General features: G+C 67.8%; 1 protein-coding gene across 1 annotated transcript; it reads left to right on the top strand.

Annotated features, from left to right (window-relative positions):
- Positions 1 to 1,107: 1,107 nt before the first annotated feature.
- MISP (mitotic spindle positioning) lies at positions 1,108 to 8,098 on the top strand. Its single transcript, XM_077860787.1, has 5 exons — positions 1,108 to 1,289; positions 4,306 to 5,941; positions 6,379 to 6,506; positions 7,278 to 7,316; positions 7,784 to 8,098. Exons 2-5 carry the CDS (start codon positions 4,360 to 4,362, stop codon positions 7,862 to 7,864), a joined length of 1,830 nt encoding a protein of 609 aa, XP_077716913.1. The 5' UTR covers positions 1,108 to 1,289; positions 4,306 to 4,359; the 3' UTR covers positions 7,865 to 8,098.
- The last annotated feature ends 6,722 nt before the right edge of the window (positions 8,099 to 14,820 follow it).

The following is a 14,820-nucleotide window of genomic DNA, read 5'->3' as shown; positions in this document are numbered from 1 at the left end:
CCCCGGCCGAGGGTGGGTGTCCGTGCAGCCCCCACCTGTGCCCGCCTGACGGCACCTGGGGACAAGGCACAGCTGGTGGGGGCAGGACCTGCCCTCCCGCCCGCCCTTGGGCCGCGAGGCTGCCCCCTGCTGGACCCACAGCCCCAGAGACCCACCCCCACCCCCAGCAGGTGCACAGTGGCTGCCACCTGCCCCCGCGGGGCCTCAGCTCTCCTGTCTATACCGCAGGCCTTATGAACTCTGAGTGGGAGACTGCCCCAGTTCAGGGGCAGGACGTTGTCCCCACTACCGGGTGATCGAGTCTCTGGACTTTGGGGGCCTCAGTTTCCCTATATAAGCAACAGGGTGAGGTGCATACGATCAGTGGGGGGGGGGGGGGGAAACGCCGCTTCAAATCCCAGTCCTACCATTGCTGAAAGAAGAGACCGAGGGTCAGAGGGGCCCCACAGTCAGCCAAGAGGCCGTCAGGACAGAGCCCCGGAGCAGGGGGTGCAAGCCCCGTTCAGTGTAGACTGACCACCGGCCACAGCTCCACCCTGCAAAGTCGCTGGGCTCCTGCAGCCCTGACGGGTTCCCTGCACTTTGACCAGAGTCAGGCAGGACGGCAGAGTGCCCGGCACGCACCCCCGGCCGTGGTGAGCCTCGGTGCCCCCATCGGTCAGTGGGGCCTGGGCATTGCCATCCTACTGACGTTCTCTGGCCCTCGTCACGTCCCCGTTGGGAAGTGGCCCGGGAGGTCCTCCCAGCTCTGTAACGTCCCCGTTCAGAGGAGGGAACAGGCTCAGAGGGGCTTGGTGGGATTTGAACCCAGGCCCGGCGGAACACCCCCGACCCAGACTCGCAGGCGAGGCCTGCAGCAGAAAGGAGCTCTCTGGGGTAGTAGCCGCAAAGGGTGGGCTGAGCCAGGCGGTGGGGGCGCTGCGGCAGGGCCTGCGGTGTGACTCTGGGCAGGGACACCCCGTTTCTGGGGTGCTGGGGAGCCTGACCGCAGCTGGAAAGAGGCTTCCGGTGAGTTCTGGCTCCGTGGGGCTGGAGGCCCCGGGCCGAGGGACAGTGTGCAGCGGGCACGGTGCCTACCCTCCGCCCCGCCCGGGTATCATCTTTCTCCCTCCGCCTCTGGACTTTGTTTCCCGAGCTGAGGTGGGGCCAGGGAGGAGGGGGTGCCCCTGCCTCCCCCAGGCGGGGCCCTCTCCCCTGGCAACTCGTGGGCAGGGCGGCGCCAGGAGTCTCGGTGCCTGTGGACAGAGCCGGAGCCGGGCTCGGAGGCCACTGGGGCCCGGAGCCGGCAGGTGAGGCTGGGGACGCGGTGGGGGGGGCGGGGGGGGACACCAAGGTCGGGTGCGGCGGGGTCCCGTGTGGGGCGGGGCTTGACGCAGGCAAGTGCTCACCTGCGGGTCATCCTCGGGGTGCAGGGAGGCGGGTCCTCCACTCCCCGCCCCGTCTCCCCCCGGCCCAGCTGGGCCTTCAGGGCTGGCGGGGGCCTCCCTTGCTCTGCACCCAGGCATCTCTGAGGTCGCGGGGTCTCTGTCCTTCCTGCCCCACCCCCAGCTGGGGGAGCAGAGGCTCCCTGTCTGCCCTGGGCTTCCAGCTTCCAAATCCCACAACCTCAAGCCCTGAGCCTCCAGTGGAGGGGTCTGATTGGAACCCTCGTTGGTTCTGAGAAATCCGGAAGCTTCCGGAGAAACTTTACAAGTGCCAGCCAGAGCCGTGCTTGCGGAGGTCTTGAACGGCACGTGACACCCCCACGGGGTCCAGGGTCTGCTGGGGACACACAGGAGGAGCGGTGGGTGGGGCAGCCTCCGCCTGGGAGGGGGGCAGCTGAGGGGCTGGGGGGACTGGCGAGAGTCCGGGGATCTCGGGAGTGGGGGCTCCGTCCCGCAGGGCCCCAGGAGGACTGTCGCCCCCAGTGAGGCCGTCCTTGCCGTGTGACCTTGCCCTCCCTGAGCCCTGGGCCCTCCCGGGTGCTGATGAGGAAGCAGGTGCACGGGCCATAAACCCCAGACCCGTCGGTACCGGCGTGACGCGGGTGGGGCTGGCCGGGAGCTACGGGGTGGGGAGCTTCCTGGAAGAGGAGGCCCAGGCTTCGGGACCTGCTCTGTCACCAGCTGTGCGACCTCTGCGGGCCCCGGTGGGGGCAGCATCCTCCCAACTCACCCACGTGGAGCCCAGGGTTTAAATAATAGTGATACTATCAGCAACCTCCCCCTCTAGGCTAGCATTTATGTGGCACCCACTGTATACCAGGTACAGGGCGCGGACTGCATGGCAGGCTCTGGGGTGGGGCCGACTGCCATCGACGCCACCTCCAGGTGTGCACACGGAGGCCAGCCCGAGCTAGTGGGGCCCTGGGGCCTTGAGCCCGAGCCCCGCCCCGGGGCCTCCGTGAATCACCCCGCAGGAATGGCCAAGCCGAAGCTGCGCCCCGCCCGAGCCCCGCCCGTGCCCCGCCCGACCCGGACACCGACACCCTCGGGGCAGGTGGTTTTCTTTCCCAGAGTGAGTGTCCCCGGGTGGCTCCGAGATCAGCAAACAGCCCTGCGTCACCCCTCCGGCGCCTGCCCTCCCGGGGGACCTCCAGGGCCTGGGGGCTGAGGGGAGGCCCCCGGGGCGGCCAGGTCTGTGGCTGAACAGACCCCGCCGGGCAGGCCCCGGGCGCCCGGAATGAGCGGTGTTTGCAGAGTCCGCGGCGTGTTCAGTCTTTATTAAGTACGTGCTGTATACCAGACCAGAAGAGGGGGACCTGACGGCTTCGGACGGGGGGAGGACAAGACTGCAATGACCTATGACCCTCTCAGAGAAGCACCCAGCCCGTGACCTCCGGGGCCGCACTGCCGTGGGGGACCCGGGCTTGCTTGCTCTTAACCGTCGCTTTTCCAGTTACAGCTTCCGGGTTTGGCACGGAAGCCGTCTAGCTGCACGCGGCGGCGACACGGTTCCCGTGATGGACTTCACGGTGCTCGGTGCCACTCCTCCGGCGCAGGGAGGGCCGCATTTCCCCTAGAATGACAGTTTTTACAAGCAAGCTGACCTACAGGCAGCAGACGTCGTAGTGACTCCGACAGAACTGGGGGTGGGGACACGGCCAAGGGCTGCTCCAAGGGCTGGGAACAGCCACTCTTCCCTCCCCAGCTGTGAAGAGGTGACGCCCAACTTGGGTGCCAGGCCAGGCAGCACGGGATGCTCAGACAACAGGCTCCAAGGCCAGGGCAACCTCGGGGGGTGGCGGGACGGGGGCTCCCTGGAGGAGGTGTCCCGTGGGCTGCAGCTAAGAGGGCTGTAGAGGGGCAGACATGAAGGTCCTCCAGGCAGAGGGAGCTGCAGGAGGAGGACGAGGAGGTCGGGTTTGGGGTAGGGACAGCTGCGAGGCCTGGGGGTTTGTGCAGAGGCCAGAGGAAGGCCGCACTCCAGGGAGGCCGGGAGCCACGGAGCTATGAGCGCAGGTGCATGACCTTGGCGGGGGGAGGGGGCTCCTGCATCTGTGCTCAGCAGAACCCCGATGCCTGAAGGGCACCAGCCGCCCCCCCGGGGCGGGGGGCATCAGATCAAGGTGTGGCCAGAGGCTCCGGGGCCTTCCGGGCCCAGCAGGACAAGGTCCACGGCCTGTCGTGGCTTTATGGCTCGGGGGGCGGAGGGCCGACTGGGAAGGGACAGTGTGCCCTGGGCAGGTGCCACGGAGGGAACCCGGATGCCCATCCCTGCCTCCCCTCCTCCCTCCCTAAGTCTCAGTCTCCCCACCTCACATCTGTTCGTGAGGGACAGGCCCCCTGAAGGAAAAAAAATCACAGAAGGAACCTCAGAGTGGGCGCCGGGAGGGAGGCAGATGCACATGCTCCTGGGGCCCGGGGAGGCGGCCTGGGGATGGGCTGGGGGAGGCGAGGTGCGGGGCACCATCTGCAAGCCGAGATCGGGGGACACCTGCAAACGTCAGACGCTCATGGGGCAAACTGGTGGGTCAGAATGGGGGTGGGTTTCAGGTACGGCTGGATCCAGGAGTCCAAACAATCCCAGCAGCCCAACAAGCCCAGCGGGCAGAGGGTCCGATTTTCCTAGGTAATTGCCAAATCTCAGGATCAGGATTTCAGGTCTCTGGCAGGTTGGGTCACATGTCCATCCCTGAGCCAATCACAGAGGCCAGAGGGTAGAGCGCCCTGATTGGAGGGCTGGGGCATTTACTCACCCCTGCACTAACCACAGAGGCCCTTTGGCCAGGACTTTGCCCTGGAAGGGACTGCAAGGTGTGCCTCTCCCCGGAGTGCTGCCTCCTGTTCCCTGACCCATTGGCCCCGTTCCCTCCTCGTCCCTCAGCGAGCACAGAGCGTCTCCGCCACAGAGCCGTGGCCAAGCTGAGACCCCCGGGACATGGACCGCGTGACCAGATACCCCATCTTCAGCATCCCTCACTCGCCCCGCCTGGCTGGCCTGGCCCCTGATGAAGACGCCAGCTACACGTTTGAGGTGCTGGATGTGGGGCCCAAGGCCAGTGGCTGGGGCCAGGACAGGCCACCGGCGTGGCCCGCTGACCGAGAGGCCCAGCCGAGCGCAGCCAGGACTGGGGCGTCCCTCCCGGGCCGGCCGTCGCCGTGGACGCTCTCTGGGAAGGCTGACGGCGAGGAGGAGGTGACGGCCTTCCGCCGGGACACAAGGGACACCCAGGCTCGACGGCCGCAGGACCTGGAGCAGGAGCGCCGGGCGGTCATCCAGGACCAGGCCCTCCGGAAGAGCAGCACGGTGGCCACGCTCCATGGCGCCCCCGGCCCGCGGGACCCCCGGGACCCCAGCCAAGCCCCGTCAGGGCCCCCGGAGGACGACGCGGTGGACAGGGAGCAGATCGACTTCCTGGCAGCCAGGCAGCAGTTCCTGAGTCTGGAGCAGGCCAGTGCGGGGGGCGCGCTCCACCCTCCGACACGGGCGGCCCCCGCACGAGCCCCCCTGGGGGCCAGCCAGGCCCCCCGGCCCCCCAGCGGGCTGTTCCTGGCCAACGGGTACGTGGTCCCGCCGAAGCCCCAGGAGAGGGAGGTGGTCCTGGAAGAGAAGAGCAAGAGCGGCCCGCCTGCTGCCTCTGGCGCCTGGGCTGCGGGTGACCCCGGCTCCCCGGACCAAGGGGGGGCCCCAGAGCTCCCCACGGAGACCCCCATCGAGCGGGAGATCCGGCTGGCCCAGGAGCGGGAAGCGGACCTGCGGGAGCGGAGGGGGCTGCGGCAGGCCCACGCCCAGCAGGAGCTGGTGCAGGTCCCCAGCCGGCCGCTGCTGACCAGGGTGGGCCTCCTCCCCGCCCCCCGGCGCGAGCGAGGGCGCCCGTCCCTCTACGTGCAGCGGGACTTGGCGCAGGAGACGCAGCGGGAGGAGGCCCACCGGCAGGGGCTGCAGAGCAGGCGGAGCGCGGCCTCCCCGGGGGCGCAGCCCGGGCTCCGGAGAGCGCGCAGCTCAGACTCCGTCCTGGATGAGCCCGGGAAGGTGAGCCGCGCCCTGCCGGAGCCCTCCCCGCCCTACCTGCGCCCCGGGAGCCCCCCGCCCGTGTCCCGGGCCTCGAAGGCGCAGGTGGGGGAGGCCGCGCGCGCCCGGACGCCTCTCTCGGGACCCTCCGGAAAGCCCTGGGGCGCGAGGCAGAGGAGCAGCAGGCCCCCCTCGGAGCCCCCGCGCGCCCACGGGGCGGTCATCCCCTGGGAGTACTTCCACCTGAGTCCCCTGCGGTTCCGGGTTCCCGACGCGCCCCCGCCGGAGGCCGCCCCCGCCCGAGGCTGGGACCGGGGCGCCGCGCTGGCGTCGAGGCTGCAGAGGTCCGGGTCGTCGGAGCTGCTGGACAGGGAGGTGGAGAACGTCCTGCGGCGCGAGCGGGAGGTGGCGGCCGAGCGACGGAGCGCGCTGTTCCCGGAGGTCTTCTCCCCGCCGGCCGAGGATGAGGACCGGGAGCCGGGCTCCAGGAGCTCCTCCGCGGCCTCGGGTTAGGATGAGGGGGCGCGATGGGCCTGGGGGCGCGGCTGGGTGCGATGGGGCTTGGGGTCTAGGGTGCGGTGGGGTTGGGGGGCATGGGAGTGACGGGGCATCGGGGGATTCTGTCCACTCCCCCCCCCTCCCCCCCGTCGCCAACTCTCGAGCGGGAGATTTTGGGGAGAGGTGTTGACTGTGGGTTTTCTGCCTTATACCCGCGGGCGCCGCGTCCTCCGGGTGGGGGCACATTGCATCCGTGGCCGGGCGGCTCCTCTGTCCACGCGGCTCCTGACCGGGGCTCCGGCCCCTCTGATCCATTCCCCGGGAGCCGTCTGCTCTGTCCGGCGTCGGTCCGTCCGTTTGCCGTTTCCTGTACTGACCCCGCTTCCCGGCCAGGGGCTCCTGCCTTCAGGGGACCTGAGACGCTCCCTGCCGCCCTCCCGCCCGCAGGCGTCACTGGCCGCTACTCCGTGTCCGAGGCCCACTTCTTCAGCCCCGTCCTGCTGCACTCCGGCCTCGTGTGGACGGCGGACGGCCCTGCCCAGGCTGCTCCTGGGCAGAGGAAGAAGGAGCAGCGGGTGAGTCCCGGCACCTGAGGGTGGCTGTGCCTCAGTTTCCCCCGTGTGGGAAGTGCGGAGTGGGTAAACCGGGTGTCTGTTCGTGTCGGGGCTTCTGCTGTCAGGGCCACCTCAGTGGAGTTCCCCTCCGGGAGGCCGCCCCCCGAATTAGTCTGAAGGAGGAGGACAGGGACAGGTCAGCCACGTCCCCCTGCTGTTGTCCCGTGTCCACGGCTGTCGTCGCCGCACATCGTCCGTGTGTGCTGTGCACGGGGCGCTGACGCACTGCGTCCGTGCGACCCGAGAGCCGGGTCTGGTCACACACGCTCTGTGCTCCCGAACGGCGACCTGACTCTACATGCCCCAGTCTGTGACCAGGGGCCATGTCCCCCCGCTGCCTGGCGGGGTCGTGGGGCCCCATGACCTGTGCAGAATCACAGCGGCTGCAGCCTCAGCGCCCGTCCTGCGATTCCAGGCCCAAATCCCAGTCCTGCCCCTTGCGGGTGTGTGACGTGGGGCAAGTCCCACGTTCCAGCAAGGACTTGCCCCCGCTGACCCTCGGTCAAGCGCGTGTGACAAGAGCACGGCCTCTGTGAGCCTGGGCGAGGGCCTGGCACGGCCAGACGTTCGCAGAGAGAACACGGTTGGGGTGGCATCAGGCCGTGATGGAGGGGAGCCCTGGGGGGACACGGGGTGCGCAGCTTTGAGCTCGGACCAGTCAGGGGACACCTGGGGGGTCGGTGGTGGCCCCGTGGGCTCTGGGGCGGGGCTGACGCTCTTTTCCTCCTGCAGTACGCCAGCATCAACTCCCTAGACCGCATCGACTCGGAGGTGAGTGCTGCCCCCGGGGACCAGCCGCCGGTCCCCCCACCCGCTGTGCCCCCTGAACCTGCGTCGGGGCCACCACAGCCCTTCTGGGCGCGGGGACTCGGACCCTTACTGCCTGCCGGGGGCGGACTTTGGGGGGACCTGCTTTTGGGGCCGTGAGTGAGGTCTACCTGCTGCCTCTTGACCACACAGTGAAGGTTTGGGACAGACAGACAGAGGGGTTCGTCTGAGCGTGCAGATAGCCAGCCACTTCCCTGGGTTTGCGGAGTACGTTTTTTGAACTGAGTCCGAAATGTCCGGCCCTGGCACTTGGCCTGCTGTGGGTCTCAGTGTGGCTTAGCCCGTCGCTTGGTGCTATTACCAGAGGTAGAGGGTCTGAAATAGGGGAGGGGAAAGGCCTGAGCTGCCCATGTTCTAGATCCCTCCTGGGAGTTGGGACCCTGATGGGGACCCCGCGCCTCCTCCCGCAGGTCCTGGAAGCCACGCGGGTGACCCACCACAAGAACGCCATGGCACAGCGCTGGGAAGCGGGCATCTTCAGCAAGGACTGAGCCGGCGGGTGGGGTGCTGTCACCCCTGCCCTGCAGCGCCGCGGGAGGGGAGACGGTGGCCGGTCCCCCCTGGCCCGTGGGAAGGAGGCCCCTGTGAGAATCCAGGACCTGACGACCCGGGTCCCGGGCGCTGCTCCGGGGGCAGATGCGCGTTCGGGTGGGAGGGGGTTCTCTTCTGTTTTTATCTTCCTGGAGACGTTGTTCTTTCTGTGGCTAAAACTGGGGACAAAACGAGACCCGTGTCGATTCTGCTTCTAAGGCTCTGCCCAAGCTCTCAGGTCAGAGAGGGAGGAGGCAGGTCCCTGCGCCCCCACCCTGGGACAGGACGCCCCTGCTGGTCTGAGGGCGGAGGGCTGCCCCTGGAGGAGCCGCAGGCCTGGGGCGCCCACTCCAAACCCCGACCCCGGGCACCTGGCGGGCGAGGGGCAGAGAGGGGCCTGTCCGCTGCAGTCCACCGGCCCCGCGACCTGCCCACCCAGACGCGGAGCGGGAGAGGCTGGGCGCCCCGCCTGCCCCCTGGTGTTCGTGCCTCTGCCCACCCCGGGGCTGGCAGCGTCAGGGCTCGCCCAGTGGGTGAGGCCCGGGTCCCCGTGTGCCCCCCGAGGGCATCAGCCGCGGCCCCTCCTGGTGTCGGCGGGAGGAGGGGTCATTAGTCGGGCTCGCGGGGAGACGGTCATCCTGGGCTCCATCCTGGCTCTGCCGCCGCCCTCCGTGTGGCCCGGGGGTCCCCAGGGCGCCTGTGCCCCGGGTGGTGACCCGACCGCCCCCCGGGGGCGCTCGGCTCTAACTCAGCGCCTCCGCCCCAGGCCCTCCCGCTGCCCCCTCCGCAGCTGCTGCGGGGAAAACCGACGCAGCTATTTCTAGAAATCCGTGTTGAAGGGTCCCTACGCGGGCGGGGGTGGAGGGTGCGGGAGGCCTGAAATAGCGGGGGGGGGCGGGGGCGGGGGGCAGCGCGGTGGGCTCTGAGGACCCCACTGGGGCCCGGGGGCGGGGCTCCGAGGGCGGAGCTATGGGTTCAGTGGGCGGGGCTATGGGCCCGGGGGCGGGGTTATGGACCCTAGGGGCGGGGCTTGACCTCGGGGGCGGAGCTATGGGCCCCAGGAGCGGGGCTGGGCTCTGTGGGCGGGGCTATGGGCCCGGGGGCGGGGCTGGGCTCTGTGGGCGGGGCTATGGGCCCGGGGGCGGGGCTGGGCTCTGTGGGCGGGGCTATGGGCCCGGGGGCGGGGCTATGGGCCCGGGGGCGGGGCTTGGCCTCGGGGGCAGAGCTATGGGCCCCAGGAGCGGGGCTGGGCTCTGTGGGCGGGGCTATGGGCCCGGGGGCGGGGCTGGGCTCTGTGGGCGGGGCGGGGCTCTGTGGGCGGGGCTATGGGCCCGGGGGCGGGGCTGGAGCCTCGAGGGCGGAGCTATGGGCCCGGGGGCGGGGCTGGAGCCTCGAGGGCGGAGCTATGGGCCCGGGGGCGGGGCTCCGGGGGCGGGGCTATGGGCCCGGGGGCGGGGCTGGAGCCTCGAGGGCGGGGCTGGGGCTCCGTGGGCGGGGCTATGGGCCCCAGAGGCGGGGCTGGGGCCCAGAGGGCGGAGCTGCCCCCCCACAGGGCCGAGTTGCTGAGGGCAGAGCTGTGGCCCCCCAGAACAGGGCCACTGCAGGGGGGCTGCCTCAAGGCAGAAGAGACAGGCCGCCGGAGGAGGCAGGACAGTCTGAGGGGGGCGGCAAGGTCTGTGTCCAAAGGGAGAGCCTGGGCCTTGCAGGGCGCCCCTCCCTGGACAAAGTCAGCTCCTGGGATTCCCACAGTCGGGTCCCAGCTCCGTAACCAGCCCTGCGATGAATGCCATGGGCTCCCCCACCGTCTCCGCCATGTCAGCCCACTGGTGCCGATGGGCTTGTCCCTCTGTCCACTGGCTCAGGATGTGCGAGGCCCCAGGCAGCACTGACCCACCACTCACACCAATGTTTTCATGGTTCTGGGCTCAGAAGTCCTAAAAACCAGGCGTGGACAGAGCTGGTCTCCCCCCGGGGCCCCAGGGAGACCCCCTCCTGCCCCCCCACCTTCCAGAGGCGCCCGCTCCCCGGCCTATGGCCCCTCCTCTGTCCTCACCACCAGCAGCACAGGGTCTGCCCGTTTCTGGGGCTCCCCCCTGCCTCCCTCTTGGGAGGATACCCAGGACCCCAGGGTCACCCCACCTCAGGGCCTCGACCCAGGTCCCCTCTGCCGTGGGAGGCAACACGTCCCAGCTCCAGGCACCAGGACAGGGACTCCTTTGGGGCCGTTATTCCACCTGCCACGCAAGTCTCCTTCTCAATTACCCTGCCCTCGCGTCTGCTCAGGGCCACCCAGGACTGTTGCACGGGCTACATACAAGGCACCCAGCCGAGGCGCAGAAGCCTGGGCTCCCCTGTAACTCCCCCAGCCCGGCCACGCTTCTTTGCAGACAGGCCACGTCCCCTGGGGGCAGCCCCTGGATTGAGACCGTCCCATGGTGGGACCAGCCCTTGTGGTCTCGGGGTCGGAGCCCAGGACGCTCCCAGCACTGTGACCCGCGAAGCTTCCCCGAGACACAGTGATGTCCCCTCCCAGCGCGCCTCCCTCTGGGTCTGCCCCCCACTCTCTCCTCTGTCCCCGAGCTCTGCTCGGGCCTGAGGGTACCACAGGGATCCCACGCTGGAGGCTGAAAGGGGGCCTTGCAGTCCGGCCCTGTTGCCTGGGGGAAAGGGCCGGCAGTCACACCCACAGGGCCCCCACACCCCGTCACCCAGGCCGGGGTCCCAGGCACCTATGGTGGGGGTCATGCGACACCCGCCCACCACACCCCCAGCTCCACGCCAGTCCCTCTGCCGCCTGTCGGGCTGTGTCGTGTGCCCCGTGTGTCCACAGGGGGCTCATTCGGGGGCATGGGAACCACTTAGGGCAGAGGTCTGCAGCCCCTGGGGACGTGTCATTTGAGGCACCGTGTGGGTTCCAGATGCCGGGTGCCCGCCGGCCCCGACCCCGTGGTGGTGCCCAAGCAGGAGAGACACGTCCTGCTCCCCCAGCCAGGAGCCAAGTGTTTCCTGCACCCCTGGGCCATCTGGTGGGGGAAGATGGGCATGACCCCCCCCGCCATGCCCCTGCCAGGGTGACCAGGGCCACCAGTGGGGGTCCCTGAATGTGGACGGGGGCAGACGACGCAGTCACAGGAGCACAGTGCAGCCCGACTCACTGACCTTTATGCAACAACAGCAGTTCCGCACCAAGTTAAATACAGAACAACCATGTGACCCAGTGATTCCACTCCTGGGTCTGTGCCCAAGGGAACTGGGATCAGGGACACCCCCCCCACCAGTCACAGCACCTCGAGTGATGCTCAGCAGGAGAGGCAGCACCAGATGTCCATCCAGGGGAGTGGGTACACACACGGTGAGGTCTGTCCACACTCGGGATACGACCTGGCCTCGGGGAGGAAGGGACCTCGACACCTTCCCCGCATGAACAGACCCCGAGGACACCAGGCTCAGGGAGGGGACCCAGACCCAGAAGGACACCTCCTGCAGGACCCCACTCCAGAGGAGTCCCGTCCACAGAGACAGAGAGGAGGTGGTGGGAGCCAGGGTGGGGCAGGGGGTGGTCAGTGCTTCCTGGGGACGGGGTCTCCATGTGGGGAGATGGAAGGCTCTGGAGATTGTGGGGGGTGGGTGCACGGCAGGGTGAGTGTGCTCTGTGCCCTGAAGTGTGAGCTTAGAGAGGGCTAAACTGGTAAAATTTGTATTATATGTATTTTACCAAGATTTTTTAAAAGTGAAAGAGAAAGTCTTCACTCTCTAGAAAGCACGCCAAGGCCCTTGGGAACCCCTCAAGGAGGCCCTGTTTCCTCCAGGCGGCCTCCGAGCGCCTCCCTCCCGCAGGACCGCGTGCAGCTCCGGGAGGCAGGACGCGCTGGGCACCGGGAAACCTGCGGGGGCCCTGGGAGCGGCGGGAGCTCGGGTCCCTGCGGCCGCGCCAGCAGCACGCCTGCCCGGAGTCAGCACAGAGGGGACGGGGGGGGGCTGCCCCCCGACTCCCCGGCCCCCCTGCCCGCCCGCCTCGGCGGGGATGTGACCCCGCACTGTCCTCCACCCTCCGACCCGGAGGCACCTGCAGCTCAGCGTGAGCGGGAGAAACCGGGAGGTGACCTGCACACCCGGGATCAAGGGAAGCCCTTCTCACCGGGATGAGGGGCACCGGGACCCTCCCGAGAAACAGGCGACCCTACTGCACCAGCGTCCAAAGCTCCGACGGTTAAGTGAAGCCCATGAGCGGGCATAGATCACAGGGAGGCCCGCCTGCCATCTGAGCTGGGGGTGCGGCCGCGGGCAAGGGGGGTCACTAACGGCAGGAGCTGGGGGGGGGCTCACCCGGAAATGCTGCACCACTGGGGCTGACCAAGACCTTTTTTTATTAAAACCTGGGATTCTGGGGCAGCCCAGGTGGCTCAGCAGTTTAGCGCCTGCCTTTGGCCCAGGTGTGATCCTGGAGACCCGGGATCAAGTCCCACGTCTGGCTCCCTGCGTGGAGCCTGCTTCTCCCTCTGCCTGGGTCTCTGCACCTCCCCCACCCGGTCTCTCATGAATAAATAAATAAAATCTAAAAAAACAAAAAACAAAAAACCTGGGATTCTGGCTGGTTTCAAGAATTCGCTGTTCCCTGGCCAGGGTGGATCGGGTTTTACGGAGCCGGAGCCCCGCTGGGCCCTGGCCCACGCCCTGAGCCTGCGGAGACGGAGCCCAACTCACAGCAAAGCCCAGATGAACGGAGGCCACGGGCAGGCTGCCCGCTCCCCGCCTGCAGGGTGGCTGCTGTCACGGGTTCCAGGGGCCCCCACATTCACGTCCACCCCAAACCTCAGCCTGTGACCTTCCGTGGAAGCTCTTGCGGGCGTGACTCGTTGCTTCAAGTGAGGCCACGCCGAGTGGGCAGCCTCGGGCTTTCTGCTCCTCAGCGTGCGGGTCCGTGATGCGGGCGGACCCTGGGGTTTCCGGCGCCCGGGGACGTCCCAGCAGGGAGCAAGCGGGGCCGTGGCCTGGCCGTCTGATCGCCACGGCGCCCTGTTCCAGCAGCGGGATGCCTGGGTGCAAGCAGGGCCCGACAGGATCACCCGGGAAGACCGGAGTCTGACATCTTTGGGGGCCGACGTCGGCCCGTGACCGCGTGTGTGCTTGTGCGGGAGGCCCCGGCCAGGCCGTGCGAGGACACTGGACGACCAGGTCACCGCAGGAAGCTTCCTCCCACGGGAGGAACGTTCTGAGTGACAGGAACGACGCGCGCCTCTGGAGCCTTCTGCACTGGGGCGGGGCGGGGGGCGGTCCTCATCCCTGACATCTAAGCTTTGCTGAGGCCAGTATCTCATCTAATCGCGCCGACACCCCCAGGCCACGAAGGGACTCACAAGGGTCACACGGCTGCTCAGCGAGGGCTGCACCAGCGGCCGAGGGTCTCTCCGGTCACAAGAAAAACAGACTGAAGCCGACTCAACGCAGAGGCTTTGACAAAACAGGAATTCACAGCTTTGTATAACTAACAAGCCAAAGTAGGGCCGGCTTCAGGCTCAGCTGGTTCTGGGACCCAACCCGGATATCTGGGGTTCCCTTCACTGCTGACAGCCCGGGGATCAAGTCCCCACTCTGCCACGAAACCCTGAGGGATCGCCGGCGCCGCGCCTGTCTTCTCTCAGCCCGGGGTGGGGGTTACCAGGCACCTGGCGTGCGATCCATGGTGAGAAATACCTCCGCTCTCAGCTCTTGTTGCTATTGACCAAGTAAATACATGAATCCCCCCCACCGGACGACCCGGGAGTTGCACACGACTTCCTGGTTTGAAGCGGAGGGAGGTCGCGCACGCTGCCACCAGAGGGCGGCAAGACACAGACAGCGCTGCAGCCGCTCCGCCGCCGGGAGAACCTGCCCTACTGACCCTTGCTAGGTCCCGCTCCTCAGACCGACTGGAGAGGAGCCGCTGGAGGCCAGCCCCGAGGGCCAGCCGGGGTTAGGGCGTCCCAGCCCCACAAAATGCAGACACCCAAGAGGGGAGGGTGGCGGACAGAGGGGCCTTACCAGGGTGTTTCAGAGGAAAACATGCCCTTTATTCACGTTTCTCTGTATTCAAAAACCTTTCCATGGATTTTTTTTCTAGAACATTGAAGTCATTAAAAAAAAAAAAAGTCTGGGGATCCCTGGGTGGTGCAGCGGTTTGGCACCTACCTTTGACCCAGGGCGCGATCCTGGAGACTCGGGGATCGAATCCCACATCAGGCTCCCGGTGCATGGAGCCTGCTTCTCCCGCTGCCTGTGTCTCTGCCTCTCTCTCTCTCTCTCTCTCTGTGACTATCATAAATTAAAAAAAAAAAAAAAAGTCCCCAAAATTGAAAAATAGGCGTTAGCGCTCACGGCGTTATGTCAGGTGTACGGGTGTGACTTTCTTCCAGACTCCCAACAGAACAATTTTGTTTCCCGTCCCACCTCCGTGAACCCTGTTCCTGCTTGGGGTCCGATGAGCGTCTTGGTCGTGTGCAGACTGCAGAGGGTTGGGGGAACGGGGGAGGGGCTCAGAAGGGGGGACGGGGGGCGGGGGGGCTCCAGGGGCTCCTGCCAGGCCCCCCACCAGCCCCCACTATCCCTCCTTCGCACTAGAACCCCCTCCCCTCCCCGCCATTACCCCTCCAACCAGGCAGAGCCCTGCCAACCCCGGGGCCTTTGCACCTGCTGCACACTCGCCAGGTGGCCCCACCACAAATGCCCTTCAGCGCCCCCCTCAACCCCGTGGAGTCTGGATCTCAGCTGGGCTGCTGTGCACCTCCCTGGGTGGGGGGCAATCATGGGGCGGTGGTGCCAACTGTCCAGGGGCCCCAGACACCCACCAGCCCTGGGGCAGGGCCACCCAGCCGCCCACCGATGCCGTTGGCAGCCACGTTCACGGCCCCCACTTTAAGGAACTGTAAAATTCAAACTG

The sequence above is a fragment of the Canis aureus genome, chromosome 19, assembly GCF_053574225.1.
Source record: "Canis aureus isolate CA01 chromosome 19, VMU_Caureus_v.1.0, whole genome shotgun sequence".
NCBI lineage: Eukaryota > Metazoa > Chordata > Mammalia > Carnivora > Canidae > Canis > Canis aureus.
This window is presented reverse-complemented; position numbering and strand designations above follow the sequence as displayed.